General features: G+C 30.8%; 1 protein-coding gene across 1 annotated transcript in view; it reads left to right on the plus strand.

Moving 5' to 3' along the window:
* LOC129919580 (uncharacterized) overlaps nucleotides 1–17,138 on the plus strand; it is a 138,629-nt gene that overhangs the window by 102,382 nt on the left and 19,109 nt on the right. Inside the window, exons 3-5 of the mRNA XM_056000509.1 lie at nucleotides 4,601–4,825; nucleotides 6,726–7,006; nucleotides 13,484–13,574. Of these exons, the coding sequence (XP_055856484.1) occupies nucleotides 4,601–4,825; nucleotides 6,726–7,006; nucleotides 13,484–13,574 (597 nt within the window). The remainder of the gene's footprint in view (nucleotides 1–4,600; nucleotides 4,826–6,725; nucleotides 7,007–13,483; nucleotides 13,575–17,138) is intronic.

The following is a 17,138-nucleotide window of genomic DNA, read 5'->3' on the forward strand; positions in this document are numbered from 1 at the left end:
TTGCATATAACAAAAAAACACCTAGCACTCTATCTTTTTCGGGTAAAGAGGTAGACCAAAAATAAAATTAAAAAAAAAAGTTACAAACATGCATTTTTTGGGCACCACTAGTGTAACTTCTCACCCTGTCGTCTAATCTTCATCTGAAGAAAATGTGCAGGTAGATATGCAAAAATTGAGCATTTTTCTCCTTTACGCGTTTCTTAATATTGAAAGGAACATCGCTTTTTTTAGCTGTTAATTCTTACCCCTGTTACATTTAGCCCCACTCTCCCCTACTCGAAGGGATGCTTTACTGCTCGTCTTGGGCCGCCTATTTTTATTAATCCCTTCTCTCGAATAACACCAAATTTACAAACGCACATAAAACAAATCATTTTCGTTTTCATGTCGAAAAGAATCTTCTACCCCATCATGTCGCTTCAACGCATTTTGTAATCCCTTTTTGTTTGGGTTTTGAAAAGGGCTGGGAAAAAGTATTCTAAACAAACGATCCCTTGGGAAATTACCAAACTTCACCGCCTCTCTTCTGACGGCAGCGGGCGGGTTGGCAGCCCCATCTTTTCAGAAACCGCCCACCATTACCTCCATTTACATGCAATTTGTTCACCAGTTTCCGATTCAATTTACTTCAGATTGAGCAATGAACAACGAGAACGATAAAGCGACGCCACCGTTGGCGTCGACGAGCACGACGATGATGATGTGACAAAGGTTTTTTTTTTTTTTTTTCAATCTGTGTTGTGTTGTTTTTGTATAGATTTTTGTTAGAAAAATAGGTGAAGGTAACACAAGCCTGCTATGAAATTCAATTCCACGAAACTCTCTCACTGTTACTTTCAATTCGCTTTGAGACCCATTCACGCCCCTTCATGTACACCTTTAGTGGTGGTGCCAAAGCTCAGATTTCTTTTCATTACAATATGGCTATCGTCTCGGCCCACATGCCTGCCACCCCACCATGCCTCTATTAAACCGCCTTGAACAGGAACAACAACTATAAAAACGACCAAAAGTAGAGGCTCCTGTTTAATAGGTACCTGTAACTAACATGCAGACTCAGCAGATCGTCGTCGCTTATGTACTGTACATGTATGAAAGCTTGTAGAGTGGATTTTAATTGTAGGCATGGGTGAGGGAGGGGGATGAAAAGTCATAGAGCGGTGTGCGGAAGAGATATTGCTGCACCTTTTGGGCGTGCATAAGTACCAAGAGATGAAGGGGTTTGTGGGTGGAATTTGAGGGTGTTTGTGTGCTTTTATAGTATCTTGAGCTTTTGTGGCAGCTATTAATGCTGATGCAAGAAGCTGAAAAAAGGAGCTATTAAGCTGAGCTGAGTTGAACTGAGATGTTCTTTTTTTTCATTTTTTTTATTATTGAAGGGCTCCTGGAGGAGTGCTCAACTTTAATTGAAGTTTGATGATGCAGGAAGGATGAGAGGGTACTATTTGAAATAGAAACAAATTAAGGGGCAATAATGTTGAATTAGGTGAAGCTGAGGCCGGTGGATGAAAAAAAAAGATTTAAATTTTAATGGAAGAGAACCAGAGGATTTTTTATCGACTGTGAAATCAGTTTAAAGAAAAATTTATATGAACGAAATGGGATCTAGAGAGATACATATTTAAAAAAATTCTTAAATTTTAAATTTCCATAAAAATCGATAATTTCTCGAAATAAGAGCTCTTATCTTAACCTCAAATATTTTTGATATTTTAAAAAGTATAATTCTAAAAAACACTTCAGTGAACTCTACTTACCTTGGTCCATAGCTGATAATTTTTAGTTATTTTTATTTTCACTTCATACGAAGAAAAAAAACTATATCCATGATTAACCACTAAATCTAGATGAAATCAATGGTATCAAACCTTGGACTTTGATGCTTCACTTTTTCACCTGTTGTGCTTAGTTGATAATAGCTGCGTTCCTTTGGAAATATTTATCTACTTTTTAGTACTTAAAACTACTTTGATCTACTTTGCTATACTGAAAAAGTAGTTCAAAGCAGCTTTAAGTACTAAAAAGTAGATAAATATTTCCAAAGGAACGCAGCTAATATAAAGCTTAGAAATAGATAGGGAAGAACATATTCTTATGAAATAAAACAAACAAAAAAAAGTTATAATTTAAGATATTGACTTTTGGGCATATCTCCCATATAGTAGGCCCCAGTGTGCTACAGTACGAAGCGTGCACGGATCGAGGCTAGTAAGAACAAAACACCAAAACACCCGTGGGAGATCGTTTGCCGACACTAGCCACCAGTGAGAAAAGTACCGTAATCTCAGTTTTAATTTTGACATGGTTGTTTTTAAAAAATTGAAATTTGTCGTGTCGTACAGATATGATTGAGGCATAAAGGTGAAATGATAAGCTTAACAATGATATAAAATTTATTATATGTTGTGAAAAAAAATGCACCAAATCGAGTTGAAAGAAAAAAATTTTTTTTTGTTTATTGAAAATTGATTGCATTAAAAAAATCTCAGTTTTTTGTCTAGATGTCGTACACACATGATTGAGGTGAATACTGTAAGCTAAAATAATAAGCTTTCAGATGATATAAAATTTATTTTAGGTTGTCATGTAAAAATATTGGCAGTACGATTTGTAAGGAAAAAAAAGTTATACTTTTTGGTTTTTCTTTTCTTAAAAAATGTGTGTTTTCAAGAAATCATTTTTATGCTTTTTACTTAACATATAGGCTTTAGTTATGGTTTATTTCTTTAGAAAATAAGGCTTATTAAAGGTATAATTTTTTTGTTTGTTTACTTTTGGGCTATGTGAAGTTGACACCATTAAATGCTAATTTTTTTTTCCAAACCTGTCTGGTTCGATTGCTCCAGGTTAGCCCAGGAAAGCCCAATTTTGTTTGTTTTTGTCTGTCCACCTTTAATTCTATAATTATAACGGAATTATTTTCTTTACCTCCAAAATAACAAAAAATAATTTGGGCAGAACTGAACGAAATTAAAAAGGCCACCAGCTTTCCAATACAAAAAGAATTGTCAAAATTGGTTCACTCAGTCCATAGTTATAAGGTAACAAACATAAAAAAAATTAAAAATTAAAAAGTACAGGCGAATTGAATACCTCCTCCTTTTTGGAAGTCGGTAAAAAGAATAAGAAGATTTACTCAGGTCCTAAATGATGCTCTTCCAAAAGGCCTCTTGTCAGATTTTATGTGAGTTTTATAACTACTAATTACAATATTCAAAGAGAAATAATGTAGGTATGTAAGAGTTAAAAGAATAATACAATTTTTCACCATTATTCACTTGTATTCATTTATTTTTTTTCAAACCCTTTAATTTCCCTTAAACTTCGTAAAAACTTTCTTTCAATTTTCTCAGTCGAAATAATTAAAACAAAGTTTTCATTCATTGAACCAGCAAGTCTGTGACACATTGCTAGTGTGTATACTTTTTAATACTACCAACTATTTCAGAGATTATAAATCTTGCATTGGATTTAGATACAAGAACTTAAACAATGTCAAAGGACTTTGTATATCCATGGTATTTCCCCTAAAATAAGTAGAATACAATGTTATATCAGCAGGATCAGGTTCTTGTTCAATATCCATACAATTATTTTCCTATTAAATTTCGAGTAAAGTTAGAATTTTTCTTTCTTGTGGATTTCAAAAATCTTATCTGACATCAGTGTATCTCATACAATTCACTAACACTACTGACTGCTCTTTATCTTAACAGGAATCAAAACGATTAAAGCCATTTAATAATATTTTTTTCCTATTTTATCCTTCCACATAGTAATTTATAAACAAACAAGTTTTATATATCCTTTTTGTCTTTTGAAAAAACATTTTTGTTTTTGCTCAACAAAAACACCTAACCTCAAAGGATCTCCTCAAAACCAACATTTCCCACACACACACTCGCATCGAAATGCACACAAAAGAAGCTTAGAGTTTTTCAATTATATAAATTCTATGTCCTTTTCAACTAAGTGAGTGCAGAAACGTCCGATTCTATAATCTCCTATAGCAAAATTGTGAAAAATAATGAATGGAAAAGTTTTTAATCCTTTTGTCGGTTGTATTTTATAAAGAAGGATATTTTTTTTTGTTCATTGTACTTTAACACTCTCAGTCGGTCCGTTGTTGGTAGTTTTACGAGCTATACGCATTCGCTTTTATTAAGTACTGATAAAGTTTCTCCCTTTTAAATAGCCATATCCTTTTCTATGATTTTCTACGGTCACTTGATTTATATACCTACCTTATACACAAAAGGAGCACAATTATTGCTTTCATCATGACAATGTTCAGAATTGGACTAAATGCGGGAATGAGAAAACAGAAAAATATCGCTACGTGAAACATACTTTTAATTGCTATTTAGAAATGTTATTCTATTGCTAGAAAGAGAATTATGAAAAGTTGGCCCTGCATGCCAAACCATAGCTTAAGCCCTAAGGATCCTACATTTAAAATTGAAATAAGGCTGACCTCATTTTTGGTCACGTTTTTTGATCTCCACATTTCGTATTTTAACCTTTTTTTCAGAAAAAAAAAAACAGAAAATAAAGTTTCCTATGAATTTCTGTTAAATATTTTTTTTTTATATTTTAGAAAAGTTAAATGTTCTGTACGAACAAAATTGGACTATGTTGGTGCACGAACAGCTGCGACGTTTCGAGGGATCAATTGTGGCAGCAACACGAAATGGTGGAGTCGTTGGAGGATTTGCTTCAGCGTCGACAGCGGTGGTGACTACGACCGGATTTGAATCGGACAAAGGACGATGGTCTTTCAGTGAAGCCCTTCTTTATTCTGTGACTGTGATAACAACAATAGGTAAGTGTATTTCAGATGGGTTCCTTATATAGAATCCAAAAAGAGTTCTCTTATAATTAAACAGCATGGTGATGGACTTAAAAATGTGGTTTATTTGTGAGATATACGAGGAAAAAACGATGAAAAGAACGTTTTTTTTTCTGTTTTCATTTGAATATAAATTAACTTTTGAAGAGGATTTTTGAAAGTCAAACGAATAAAAAAGAATGAGGTTTATTTGTTCCCTTTGGCATTTGGTAAACAAAAAAAAAAGCTTAATGAGAAGAGAAGGGTTGAGAAAATATAAAAAGGCATTTTATTTATTTGTCTCATTTTATACGGGGCTTATGTGACAATGGCAACCAAAGACTTATTTTAAATTAATGAAGGTGACAATGAAGTAACCTTAGCTGAAAATTTAAGGGAAAGTTAAAGTTAAATGAAGGCGTGTTCCTTTATTCGTTTTTATATATTAGCAAAGCTCCAATTATAGGTATACCTTTTACAGAAAAATTAATTTTGAATGGCATTTTGTAGACTTTGTCAGAGTAGCAATATTCAAAATTTTAACTGCCTGAAATTGTTGTAAATAAACTGAATCACTCTCATTATCGAAATCACGATTTCATCAATAAATTTGGCAAAAATTTAATTTTCATATGTACATGAAACTAAACTGCAAGAAAAATGGTTGAATTTGTAAGAAATACGGCAAAAATTATGTAAAAAAAAAATATTTAATGGAGTCAATTTTCGATTTGCATTAAATTTTTAATGCAAAAAATGTTAAAATTATACAATAATATTTTTGTATGGAAATAAATAATTATTTAAAAGTTTAAGCCCTGATTTTTCAATCGTCAGTTAGACTATCAGAAGATTAAATGTCAATATAAAAAAACTTTTATTCCTAGGAATAAGCTCTATCTGAGGTTTATCTGACTATTGAAAAAATGGCCCTAAATAAATATTTCGTTTATATTTTTTATATGACGAATGCATTAATAGGTATTTTATTAAATATGGCAAATGCATTAAAATAATAAAATTTACAACTCTTCTTAATGATTATACGGAAATCTGTAACATTTATTATGTAAATTTTAAACTAAAAAGTATATTTTCTCATTGCACAGATTCATGCACAATTTGATTTTTTGACTTTCCATCATCATCTTGGTTTTTATTAAACTAACAAACTGTTTTTGTAAGCCGAGTAAAAATGGAATTTCAAATGCAAATCATTTTTTTCATACCAAAAAAACAGAGTATCCGTTTATCATAATTTCGAGTAATCTCTCCTTTTATCCGTTGCTTTATTGTGTTTCTTGTCGAACCAAACATCCTTTGTGTCAAATACCAAGGCCATTCCACTCAATGCCATCTCATCTAAAGGATTTTGTTTCTTTCCTGGTAGATTTTTTTTCAACAACTGCCAAAAGCTTAATATCTGTTCATTAAAGTGAAAACAGTTTCACTTTATGCCACTTCTATATCAAAATACATTCATTTCCTTACGGTTACTGCTTCAAGCCTCAGGCTATGAATGAATAAAGCCCAAAGGAAGAACATAAAGCAACGTAAAAAGATGCCATTATGCTCCATCACCGCAGTAAAATAATAAAAAAAAAAAAATAAATATACACCACAATACTCCCCCTACACCCAACCCACAAGGTAAAATAACCAAAAGCATCCTACATTCCATACAAAATACAAGCATATACATGTTACAGGGTACATAAACATAAACACTGAAAGCAAAAAAAAGTAGAGGAAATTCAAATGATTTCCCTCCGTTTATTTACTGTAAGGTCCTTTTTTCCCTTACTCAAAGCAAAGACCCTACTCATTCATTCAATTTTTTGTTTGCTTTCTCTCTTCCAACTTCTTTTGTTTGCCACCAACGCCATCTTTCTAGGCCATGGTAACCTGACACCGAAATCTTCCGCCGGAAAAATCGCCACCATCCTGTATGCCTTAATTGGAGTTCCTTTGATGTTGATGTGTTTATCGAGTCTTGGCGGCCTGTTAGCTGAGGCCTTGCAATGTACATACACAAGGATATGTTGCCGTTTGCAAAAAGTCCAACAACAGCATAAACAACAACAACAAAAGAATCGAGGAACAGCAGCCGATGAATTAAGGAGAAAAAGTTCTGATTCTATGGGCTCCAGTTCCTGTCATGGACAATCGCATGAGGTAAGCCAAACGCTAAATTATAATTGATTATAATATTGTTGTTTTTGTTGTGGGCTGACTTTGAATTAATTGGTATTTGTTTGTTATATGGGGTTTGGGTTAGGGAAAAGGATATATAATAGGAGGTAGAGCTTAAGATTCATATTTAGATCGTGTTCGTGTGTGGAAAGAAAATCCACAAATTAGTCTTTTAGTAGAAGAGAAAGTTTCTCTTATGAAGCTGTAATTTGCTTGAAGCCAAAAGGATGAAATTGGGAATAACAATGGGGGCTATATGGCTAATCATGTTGACCATCCCAAAGGATTATTAGATATAGAAGAGGATATTTAATGTTGTCGAAGTCGAGCAGGAGAGAAGAGAAGAGTTATTGACATGTTTGCAAGAACTTTGTGGTCTTCAGGATGGAATGCAATTTCTTAAGTCTTCGTGCTGGAAGCCATATATTTTGAACAATTTTATTATCTCAATAAAGTAATAGGCAATATGTATGCATTCAATCGTTTGCTTCTCTCATAGTGGAAGTTTTGAGGAGGTTTTAATATAAATATCATTTATTTTAATTAATTAATAATATTTTTGCATTTTCTTCTGAAAAGTTTGTTATGAACCATTAAAAATAAGATAACTTTTTGGTTATTGGCTTTTTTACCGACTTCCAAAAATTAGGAGGTATTCAATTCGTCCGTACCTCACAACTTTGAACTGAGTGAACAAATTTTGATAATTCTGATAATTTTGTATTGGAAAGCTGGTGGCTGCAATGTGGTCCCATTTCAATTTCGTTCAGTTCTAGCCATAGGAACTATTAGAAAAACCATAAAACCCAGTTTTTTATCCATGGAAGTCGGTTTTGTTTTTTGATAAAAATGACTATTTCACACAAAAGTGGAATAATGTGGAATAAAAGAAGAAATAATTACACTGTGCATGCCGAAATCTTATACATCATTTTATTTATGAAATTAAAAAAAAAAGTTTTGAAAAAAATTCATTTTTAGTTTAAAAAAACAAAACTGCAATACCGGCCATTTTTAACCAATATAATAAAAGGATTTTTCATTACCAACGTTTAAGAACAGAAATTATCAAAATTGTATCTGAAATTTGCTTTAGTTACTCCACTAGAACAAAATAAAACGATAACAATGCAAAAAAATCCAAATTTCTTGAATTTTTTCAACAAAAACTTGCTAAATTGTTAAATAAATTGCTCAAAATTGTTAGTAAATAACGTTTGAGCAGATAAATAGCATTACAAACAAGAAAAATGCCTTTTAACCTGGGAAAATACATTAAATTATTGAAAAAAAACTTCCGAAAAAAATGTTGTTCTAAGTCATACCGATAAATCGAAAAACTAATGATGGCAATCGATTTATCAGGTCCGAAATAGGGGGAAACAGTGAACAGCGCACTTGTCTCAAATTTTTTTTTGAAAAAAATTGCACAATGTTATCATCAATTCTTATGGTTTTTATTTCAAAAGAGTTTTGAAAACTCATCAAATAAATACTTTTTTAGCACTTTTTTAATGAAGACAAATAATCTCTGAAAGTATTGTTTGTCTATTTTCAAAAAAGTGCTCATTTTTATGAATTGTCAAGGACAATACAAAAACTGGCATTTGTTCAAAAAATATTACACCAGAATATCTATTCACTGTGATAGTTCGATTTTGCAACAGTGCGGAGACACATCGATTCTAATTATTTCGAGTCTCGAGTGTGCTGAATTCAGTGGTGGCAACCGTTTTAAAAACTTGGCTCAGGTTTTCGAGATATTTGGAAAATAAAACCTTAGGTCGGGACTATTAAAATACTGATAATTTCGAATAATTAAGTTTTTTTAAGCAGTTTTTAGTTTAGAGAAAAGCTATTCCTGTATATAGCTATATGTTTAACACTATTTCAACCTAGATTGTTATGTTTCGGTCGCTTACAAAGCATTTTTTAAATCAAAACTTCACTTTTTCATGTTTTTTTTTTTTTAATTATTTTTTTGACTTTCGAAGCCTTTAATATGGATGCAATTTGAGTTTAACATTGCTCTGGTATATTTTATATTATTTACATAGCATATAATTCCAAAAATGAATAAAATACTGCAAAGCTGAAAAAGTTCACTAGTGAAAATCAGTCTATTAAGCTACGGAAATGTATTTAATAACACTGGTAAGCAAAATTAAACTTTGTTTTTTGCCAAAAGAACCAAAATATACTTTTCTGAAGGTGAAAGGGGTACTTAACTCATATCCGAAGCCATAAATATTTATTTGGCTTCCTTTTTTAAATATTACAGTTATAAAAGGCAAAAAAACGTTATTTTGACTGCTTTTATCCCGACGTGATGTAAGTAGGTATATAAGAACGTTTTTTGTTCTTCCAAAAACTGTTTAATTCATTTATTATCTGATATATCTTAAGCTTAAGCTTAAAATCCAAAAACTATCTTAATTTAATCTTAAGTTCAAGTTTTGATACATTTCCGTGGCTTAGTAGGCTGATTTTCACTACTGAACTTTTTGAAATTTTCAGTATATTATTGGAACTATATGGTATACCAATAATATATCAAGGGGCACGGTAGTGCCCAGCCAAGTTCTCTAGCAACTTTGGCACTACACCCTTATTTACAGGAAACAACTCAGGCCATTTTCGACCCCCCTCTAACTTCCACACCAAAGATGCCAGAAATTTCAAACTCGCTACATTTGTTGAACTCACCGAACCCAAATTTCTCACAAAATTTAAGCTTCTTACGATGAGTAGTTTCTGAGATAAAGGACTTCAAAAATCGCGAAAACCGTAACTGACTCACTGACAGATCTTCAAAATTATGGAGACCTTCCCGCTATCGTAGAAACTTGAAATTTTACATGGTGATAGGACTTGTGGTATATACAAAGGAAAAAATCGAAAATTTGAGATTTTCAATTCAGGGGGCGTGGTAACCGCCCATTTTCGCTGAATTTTCATCAATTATTATAGAGCACTTCTGATTATCGTAGAATCTTGAAATTTGGTAGAATGGTAGAGCTGGTAGTCTATACAAAGGAAAAAATTTAAAATTTGAGAATTTTAGCCAGGGGGCGTGGCAACCTCCCATTTTCACTGAATGTTCATCAAATATTATAGAGCACTTCTGATTATCGTAGAATCTTGAAATTTGGTAGAATGGTAGAGATGGTAGTTTATACAAAGGAAAAAATTTAAAATCTGAGAATTTCAACCAGGGGGCGTGGCAACCGCCCATTTCTCTGAATTTTCATCAAATATTATAGAGCACTTCTGATTTTCTTAGAATCTGGAAATTTGGTAGAATAGTAGAGCTGGTAGCTTATACAAAGGAAAAAATTTAGAATTTGAAAATTTTAGCCAGGGGGCGTGGCAACCGCCCATTTCCGCTGAATTTTCATTCAATATTTTAGAGCCCTTCTGATTATCGGAGTATCTTGAAATTTGGTAGAATGGTAGAGATGGTAGTTTATACAAAGGAAAAAAATTAAAGTTTGAGAATTTCAGACAGGGGGCGTGGCAATCGCCCATTTTCACTGAATTTTCATCAAATATAGAGATTTTCAATTCTACAGCCATACCTTGCAAAAAGTAGTGAAATCACAACAAAAACATTACTGTTAAAAAAAGAGCCAAGTTCTCCTGTGTTGAAATTATGCTGGCACAAAAAGTATTGAGATATAAAAGTGTACCAAGTTCTAAAGTTTGGGTTCAAATTCGTATCAATAAAATTTTGATTGTTTACTTGGAAAATTTTTGAAATAACTTTAAAAATCGATATTTAAAAGAAAAATTGTCAAGTAAACAATCAAAATTTTATTGATACGAATTTGAACCCAAACTTTAGAACTTGGTACACTTTTATATCTCAATACTTTTTGTGCCAGCATAATTTCAACATAGGAGAACTTGGCTCTTTTTTTAACAGTAATGTTTTTGTTGTGATAAAATATACCGAATCAATTTTAAACTCCAATTGCATCCATATTAAAGGCATTGAAAGTCAAAAAAATAAAAAAAAAAAACATAAAAAAGTGAAGTTTTGATTTAAAAAATGCTTTTTAAGCGACCGAAACATATCTAGGTTGGAATAGTGTTAAACATATAGCTATATACAGGAATAGCTTTTCTCTAAACTAAAAACAGCTTAAAAAAAACTTAATTATTCGAAATTATCAGTATTTTAATAGTCCCGACCTAAGGTTTTATTTTCCAAATATCTCGAAAAACTGAGCCAAGTTTTTAAAACGGTTGAAACCACTGAATTCAGCACACTCGAATTAACTAGAATCGATGTGTCTCCGCTCTGCTGCAAAAAAAAAAGTTCTTAAAACTATCACAGTGTATTATTACCTAAATGAAGTAGTATCCATAGACATATCGCGATAGCAATAATCAGACGCCTGAATTTATTTACTATAAGCTCTTAGCACTCGGTACAATTTTTCCATCGCAAAAATTCAATCAAACAGCGACGTTCAGAAATCGGGAATAGCTAAGACTTAACTTTGACGAAATAAGAACTAAGGCTACTTGATCAGAAATGCTCTTGTCGATTTCTAAAACTAAAACTGCTTTTAAAACAAAACTCTTCGAGATAAACCCATCGTAATTATATACTAAACTAAACTAGCGATTTTTTTTGCAAAAGACAAGCCAACTTCTCATAAAATTATCAAACACTGATGCTTTAAAAAGCTTACTGTTTGGTAGAGTCGCTATTAAAATACCTTCTTTAAATGGCCAGGACAAAAGTCTTGCCTCGTTATGCATCCTAGAAGAATAAAACGATTCTTTTTAGTTTTAATAAAAAATAACAATACAAGTCCATTCATCAAAGTTACAAGTTTCAGCCAATATGACTGTTGAAACTAAAACACAAAAGAATTTGAGAAAAAAAAAACCCGGAAGGGGTCTTAACTTTTTCCCATTAGTCGTAGAAGAATGCAATTACCTTACGTCCTCGCGTTGAAAATCATTTATAAATCAGTTTTTTTTTATGATTTAATCCACAAGAACCTGATATTACCCCTCAGAAATTTTCAGGACATCAACTGTGTGCCATAGAATTTAACATTAAAAGTTGCCGGCTGTAAAAATAAAATGAAAATGAAAAAACAAAACAAAAAAAATGCAAGCAAACTGCAGTTTACGGTTATCAACTGTAATAATGAACTTCTATGGGTTTTTACGGACTTCTAGTGGTAGATGGAAAGTTTATTACAATTTTGTTCCTGTTTTTTATATTTTATGTTTACTTGGGCACGAAATTGAGGGTTACACAGAATACGGTGGAGTTAAACAGTGTAGAAAAACTATATAGAAAACCAGGAAAAGCGAAGACCATGGAGCAGTTAATATACTTTCATATATCTTGTATTTTTAGAGAGCGTTTAATTTTTTTTTATAAAAAATGTTAAAAACTTTTTTGCGTCTTGCCTCTAAGTTCGACTTTCACTGAAGTAGGTGGATATTGGCGGGTATAGTTGGCCACTTGAGATATGAAAGTTTTTTTTCTGTTTGATTAAAGAATTGTAGCGTACAATGAACTTCTTGTTGATCTTTTACACTAGAACCAAGAACCACAAGTTCTTAAAGGTATTCAAGTAAAAGTTAAGTGATTTATATGTGTGGATGAATTTTATACAGAAAATGATGGATGTTTATTTTTTCATGGTTAAAAAAAGAAGTACCTACCCATACCAAAAGATACCATTTGTATCCTTAAACAAGATATCTAATGCAAAAATGTTTCAAAATCAACCACTGGGTAATTGTTTCTTTCTGTTCTTTTATGCTTTTGACCAGAAACTACAGAAACTACTTTTCTTAAATAACATCCATTGTTAGTTCTTAAATAGTTCTTCATTCTCAAGAACTTAGTAAATGTTATACGAAAGAACCCAGCAAAACTTTTCAATGTCCATTTTAAAGTAAATTAAAATGAACTTTTTTGCAGCAGGACCTTTCTTCGAAAAATGGATAATTCCATTCTCCGCCCAGAGAATACACAAAAAAGTTTTTCTTAAACTTAAATTTTCTTTTTTGTCAAACAAAAAACAAATTAATCGGAGTCCTGTCACTCTTGTGGAAAACAATGGTACAATGATCCATTTTGGAGAACCATTTAGCCAACAATAACATACTTTCATTTTGGGTTGACATCGACTGGCAACAAGGACACTGACAATGCGCAAATAATGTCTTTTTTTTATTAAATTTATCTTAAATTATTTATTAAATTAAAGTTTTTTTTTAAGTTGGATTCTTTTTTCATATTAAATAAATTCTTGCTGTTTAGTATAAAAGAAAAAGAAAAAAAAAAAAACAGTGCAACCACAATCTGCAGAAGACATTGAATTTGAGTTCACGTGTTTCAATGTTTCTAGATAATAAAAAAATAAAAAAAGGATTTAGGATTATTTCATTGATGCTGATTTTTGTTTGTTTCTTTCTTTTCAGATGGATTGTAAATCTTGTAAATATGACCCAGTGATTGAAGAGACAAGTCTTCAAAATAGTTATAAATATACAACTTCAGCTGAAAGAGAAGGTAAGCCAAATAAATATGTTAACTATCAATTAGGTTTTGATATCAAAAATTAACTTTTTTATTTAGAAAGAATTATGTTATGGTAATAGGTGAAGTATTTTTATTTCCAACCTCATCCATGAATCTCAATTGCTTTTAACTATCTATATACTTTTTTACTTGCGTACAAAAAAAAAGTTCAGATAACATTTTTCCATGACATTACGATGTTAGGGAATGCCGTCTGTCTGTCTGTCTGTATAAGGAGCTACAGCCTAAACGGATGAACCGATTGATTTCAAACTTGGTATGTAGCATTTTTTGGGGATCCTCCAGAGGGATTTTTGGAATTAATTTTTTTGGATCAAAAATAACGGTACTTGTCATATACCGATTTTAGTAAAGTTGAAATTGCTAAAAAACGGCTAAAACGATTTTGTTTAAAAAACTCATGTGTAAGTTTTAAGACAAGGTTTATCTTAAAATGAAAAAAATTTTTTTTTGAAAAATCATTATTAACGGTACCTGCCATACAACCGTTTTTTTTTCAAATCCGATTTTCTCCGAACCTCCCTTTTGACTTCAACGAAACTTTTTGTGAAGAAGCATTTATATAATTTTAGTATAAGCTAAAAATAAAATTTCAAAAAAAAAAATAATTTTTGGATTTTTAAAAAAATTTTGAAATTTTTTTTTTTTTTGAAAAATCAAATTTTCGAAAACGTGACATTGAATTTTTTTGAAATTTTGTTTTTAGATGTTGATTAGTGATTTCTACGAAATTGCATACCAATTTTATTTTAAAACTTTTTTTCCAAAAAATTATTTATAAAAAATTAGTTTTTTAAAAAACTGCTCAAACGATTTTGAACATTTTCTTAAAATGCATGTTAATATATCAATCAAAGCTGCATGGGCGATTTGATTTCAGATGTTGTTTTATTTTTTTGAAAAACGAATTTTATTTTTTTTAATTTTGTTTTTTGTTTTTATAAGCCTACATTTCCCAAATTTCTATATAAAAAGTCTTAAAAATTTAAGCAACTTGAACTCTAAGAGCAAGTTCGTGCGACCCAGTCGTGCATTTTATTATTTCTGAGATGATGGACAGATTTCAGGTTCTCAAAAAAAAGTTAAAAGCTAAAATAATGAAAACTGCAACTAGGTCCATTTTACACGATGCCGTCTACCCATTAAATTTGAGTACATAAATAGTACCGGCTCGTTTGACCGGTTTTCACATTCATTTTCAATTTGTTCGTATGAAAACGTCCACAAGAATGTGTACCAAACAGGCGTGTACAGAATCTGCTGACATTCTTACTTTTTGAAAATCAATTTTATGATTTCCAAAAACATTATAGATCAATCTACTGAATCTACCTATATCAATATTCATTTATTTATACAGGGTGTCCCACAGTCACCGCCCCAAATGAAAACCATGGATTCCTGAGATCATTTTAAGTCGAAAAACTTAAGAGGTAATTTTCTCGTTTTCGTCCCGTTTTCGAGTTACCACGGTTTTTATGATTTTTGTTCTCTTGTCCTTTAACTGGCCTTATCTTTGCCAAACTACGTTTGATTTGAAAGATTTTTTTTACAACCAATCAAGAATTTATTACAGTTTAAGTTTGTCTCAAAACTTTTTTTTCTGCGGACAACCGTTTCACCACAATTTTGCATCAAACACAATTTTCTTCGTTTTTTAAGTTGTTTTTTACACTTTCAAATCATTTAAGTCAAAAAAACACGTTAATGAGTATTAATTTTTTGTGCTTTTTATTAAAGCTCAGTTTATTTCCATAAAAAAAAAAAAAATTATTTCATAAAAAAGGCTACTGAAAGTAATTAAAAAAAAACATAAACAAACTGAGTGAATAAAAAAAAATAATTTATAAATAAAAAATTAATTTAAATGAATTAAAAACTTTTTCTGAGCTATTGTGGTTAAGAAGAACAAATAGATAAAGCTCAGAAAAAGTTTTTAATTCATTTAAATTAATTTTTTATTTATAAATAATTTTTTTTTTTATTCACTCAGTTTGTTTATGTTTTTTTTAATTACTTTCAGTAGCCTTTTTTATGAAATAAAACTTATTTTTTTTATGGAAATAAACTGGGCTTTAATAAAAAGCACAAAAAAGTAATACTCATTAACGTGTTTTTTTGACTTAAATGATATGAAAGTGTAAAAAACAAGTTAAAAAACGAAGAAAATTGTGTTTGATGCAAAATTGTGGTGAAACGGTTGTCCGCAGAAAAAACAGTTTTGAGACAAACTTAAACTGTAAAAAATTCTTGATTGGTTGTAAAAAAAATCTTTCAAATCAAACGTAGTTTGGCAAAGATAAGGCCAGTTAAAGGACAAGAGAACAAAAATCATAAAAACCGTGGTAACTCGAAAACGGGACGAAAACGAGAAAATTACCTCTTAAGTTTTTCGACTTAAAATGACCTCAGGAATCCATGGTTTTCATTTGGGGCGGTGACTGTGGGACACCCTGTATATAACAAAAAAAGTAATATTTTTAAAGTAATTATTGTTTAGAAATTATCTTCTAACGAAAACCAAGTTTCAAAAACATTTATCGACCTGTTTTCAAACAATAAAAATTTGCGCAAAGTTTGTTCGAATCAAAACGAACTTCACTTTACTTCAATAAAATCTTTCTTATTAAAAAAATATCATTAATTTTATGTTCATTCTTGTTGAAATTAAAAGACTAAAAAAAAGAAAGATGCAAGTTATTATTAAGAAATGTAAAAGAAACATTGATAAATCTGCTGTTTAATTTTTTTGGTCTTATCTCACGTGGACTTATTTCATGACACCATTACCTTCTACCGAACATCATAAATTTAAATTTTTTTCTTTTCTAGAAATTGTAGCTTTGAAAATCAAAATTTGTCGCGCAAAAATTAGTTTTGTAGTTCCCCTCAATAATTTTATATCTCAATTTGAAGTTTAAAAAATGGACTTCCGGTTTGCTGTACGAAACAAAAGTTTAATAAATTCCATTTTTAATTTTTTTTTGCCAATAATATTATAGCTTTTGAAAACAAGATTTTTGCTAGCCCCAATTTTGTAGCTCAAACCGTTTTTAAAATATTCAAGATTTTGTTTAAAAACGTAAAATCAAAAGTAAGCTTTCAAAATTCAATAAAAAGCGAAATTCAAAAATTTTTGTTTGCAGAAATTTGAAGACTAAGACGAAACCCAAAAGCCTCGATTTTGTAGCTCGATTAGTTTTCTTGTCATTCAATATTTTTTTTCCGAACGTCATAAAATTAAAAAAAAAAAAAAAGGACTCGACATAAAAAAAAACATACATATCGGTATTCAGTTTATCGTTTACTATAGAATAACAGAGATGCGGTTTTACAAATTCTAAAGCCTTAACAGGGATATACAAATACAATACATACATTACCTACATTTGTTTTATATGTCATCCAATAAAATCAAAAGAATGATATACCAAATAATTAATGTTGGCCATATAGAATTATAAAACGAAGAATAAACCCCCGTTTGTTTTTATTTAAACTCCGAGCCAGTGGTACAACAAAGCTCTTTTAAAA

The sequence above is a fragment of the Episyrphus balteatus genome, chromosome 4 (assembly GCF_945859705.1).
Source record: "Episyrphus balteatus chromosome 4, idEpiBalt1.1, whole genome shotgun sequence".
Classification (NCBI taxonomy): Eukaryota; Metazoa; Arthropoda; class Insecta; order Diptera; family Syrphidae; genus Episyrphus; species Episyrphus balteatus.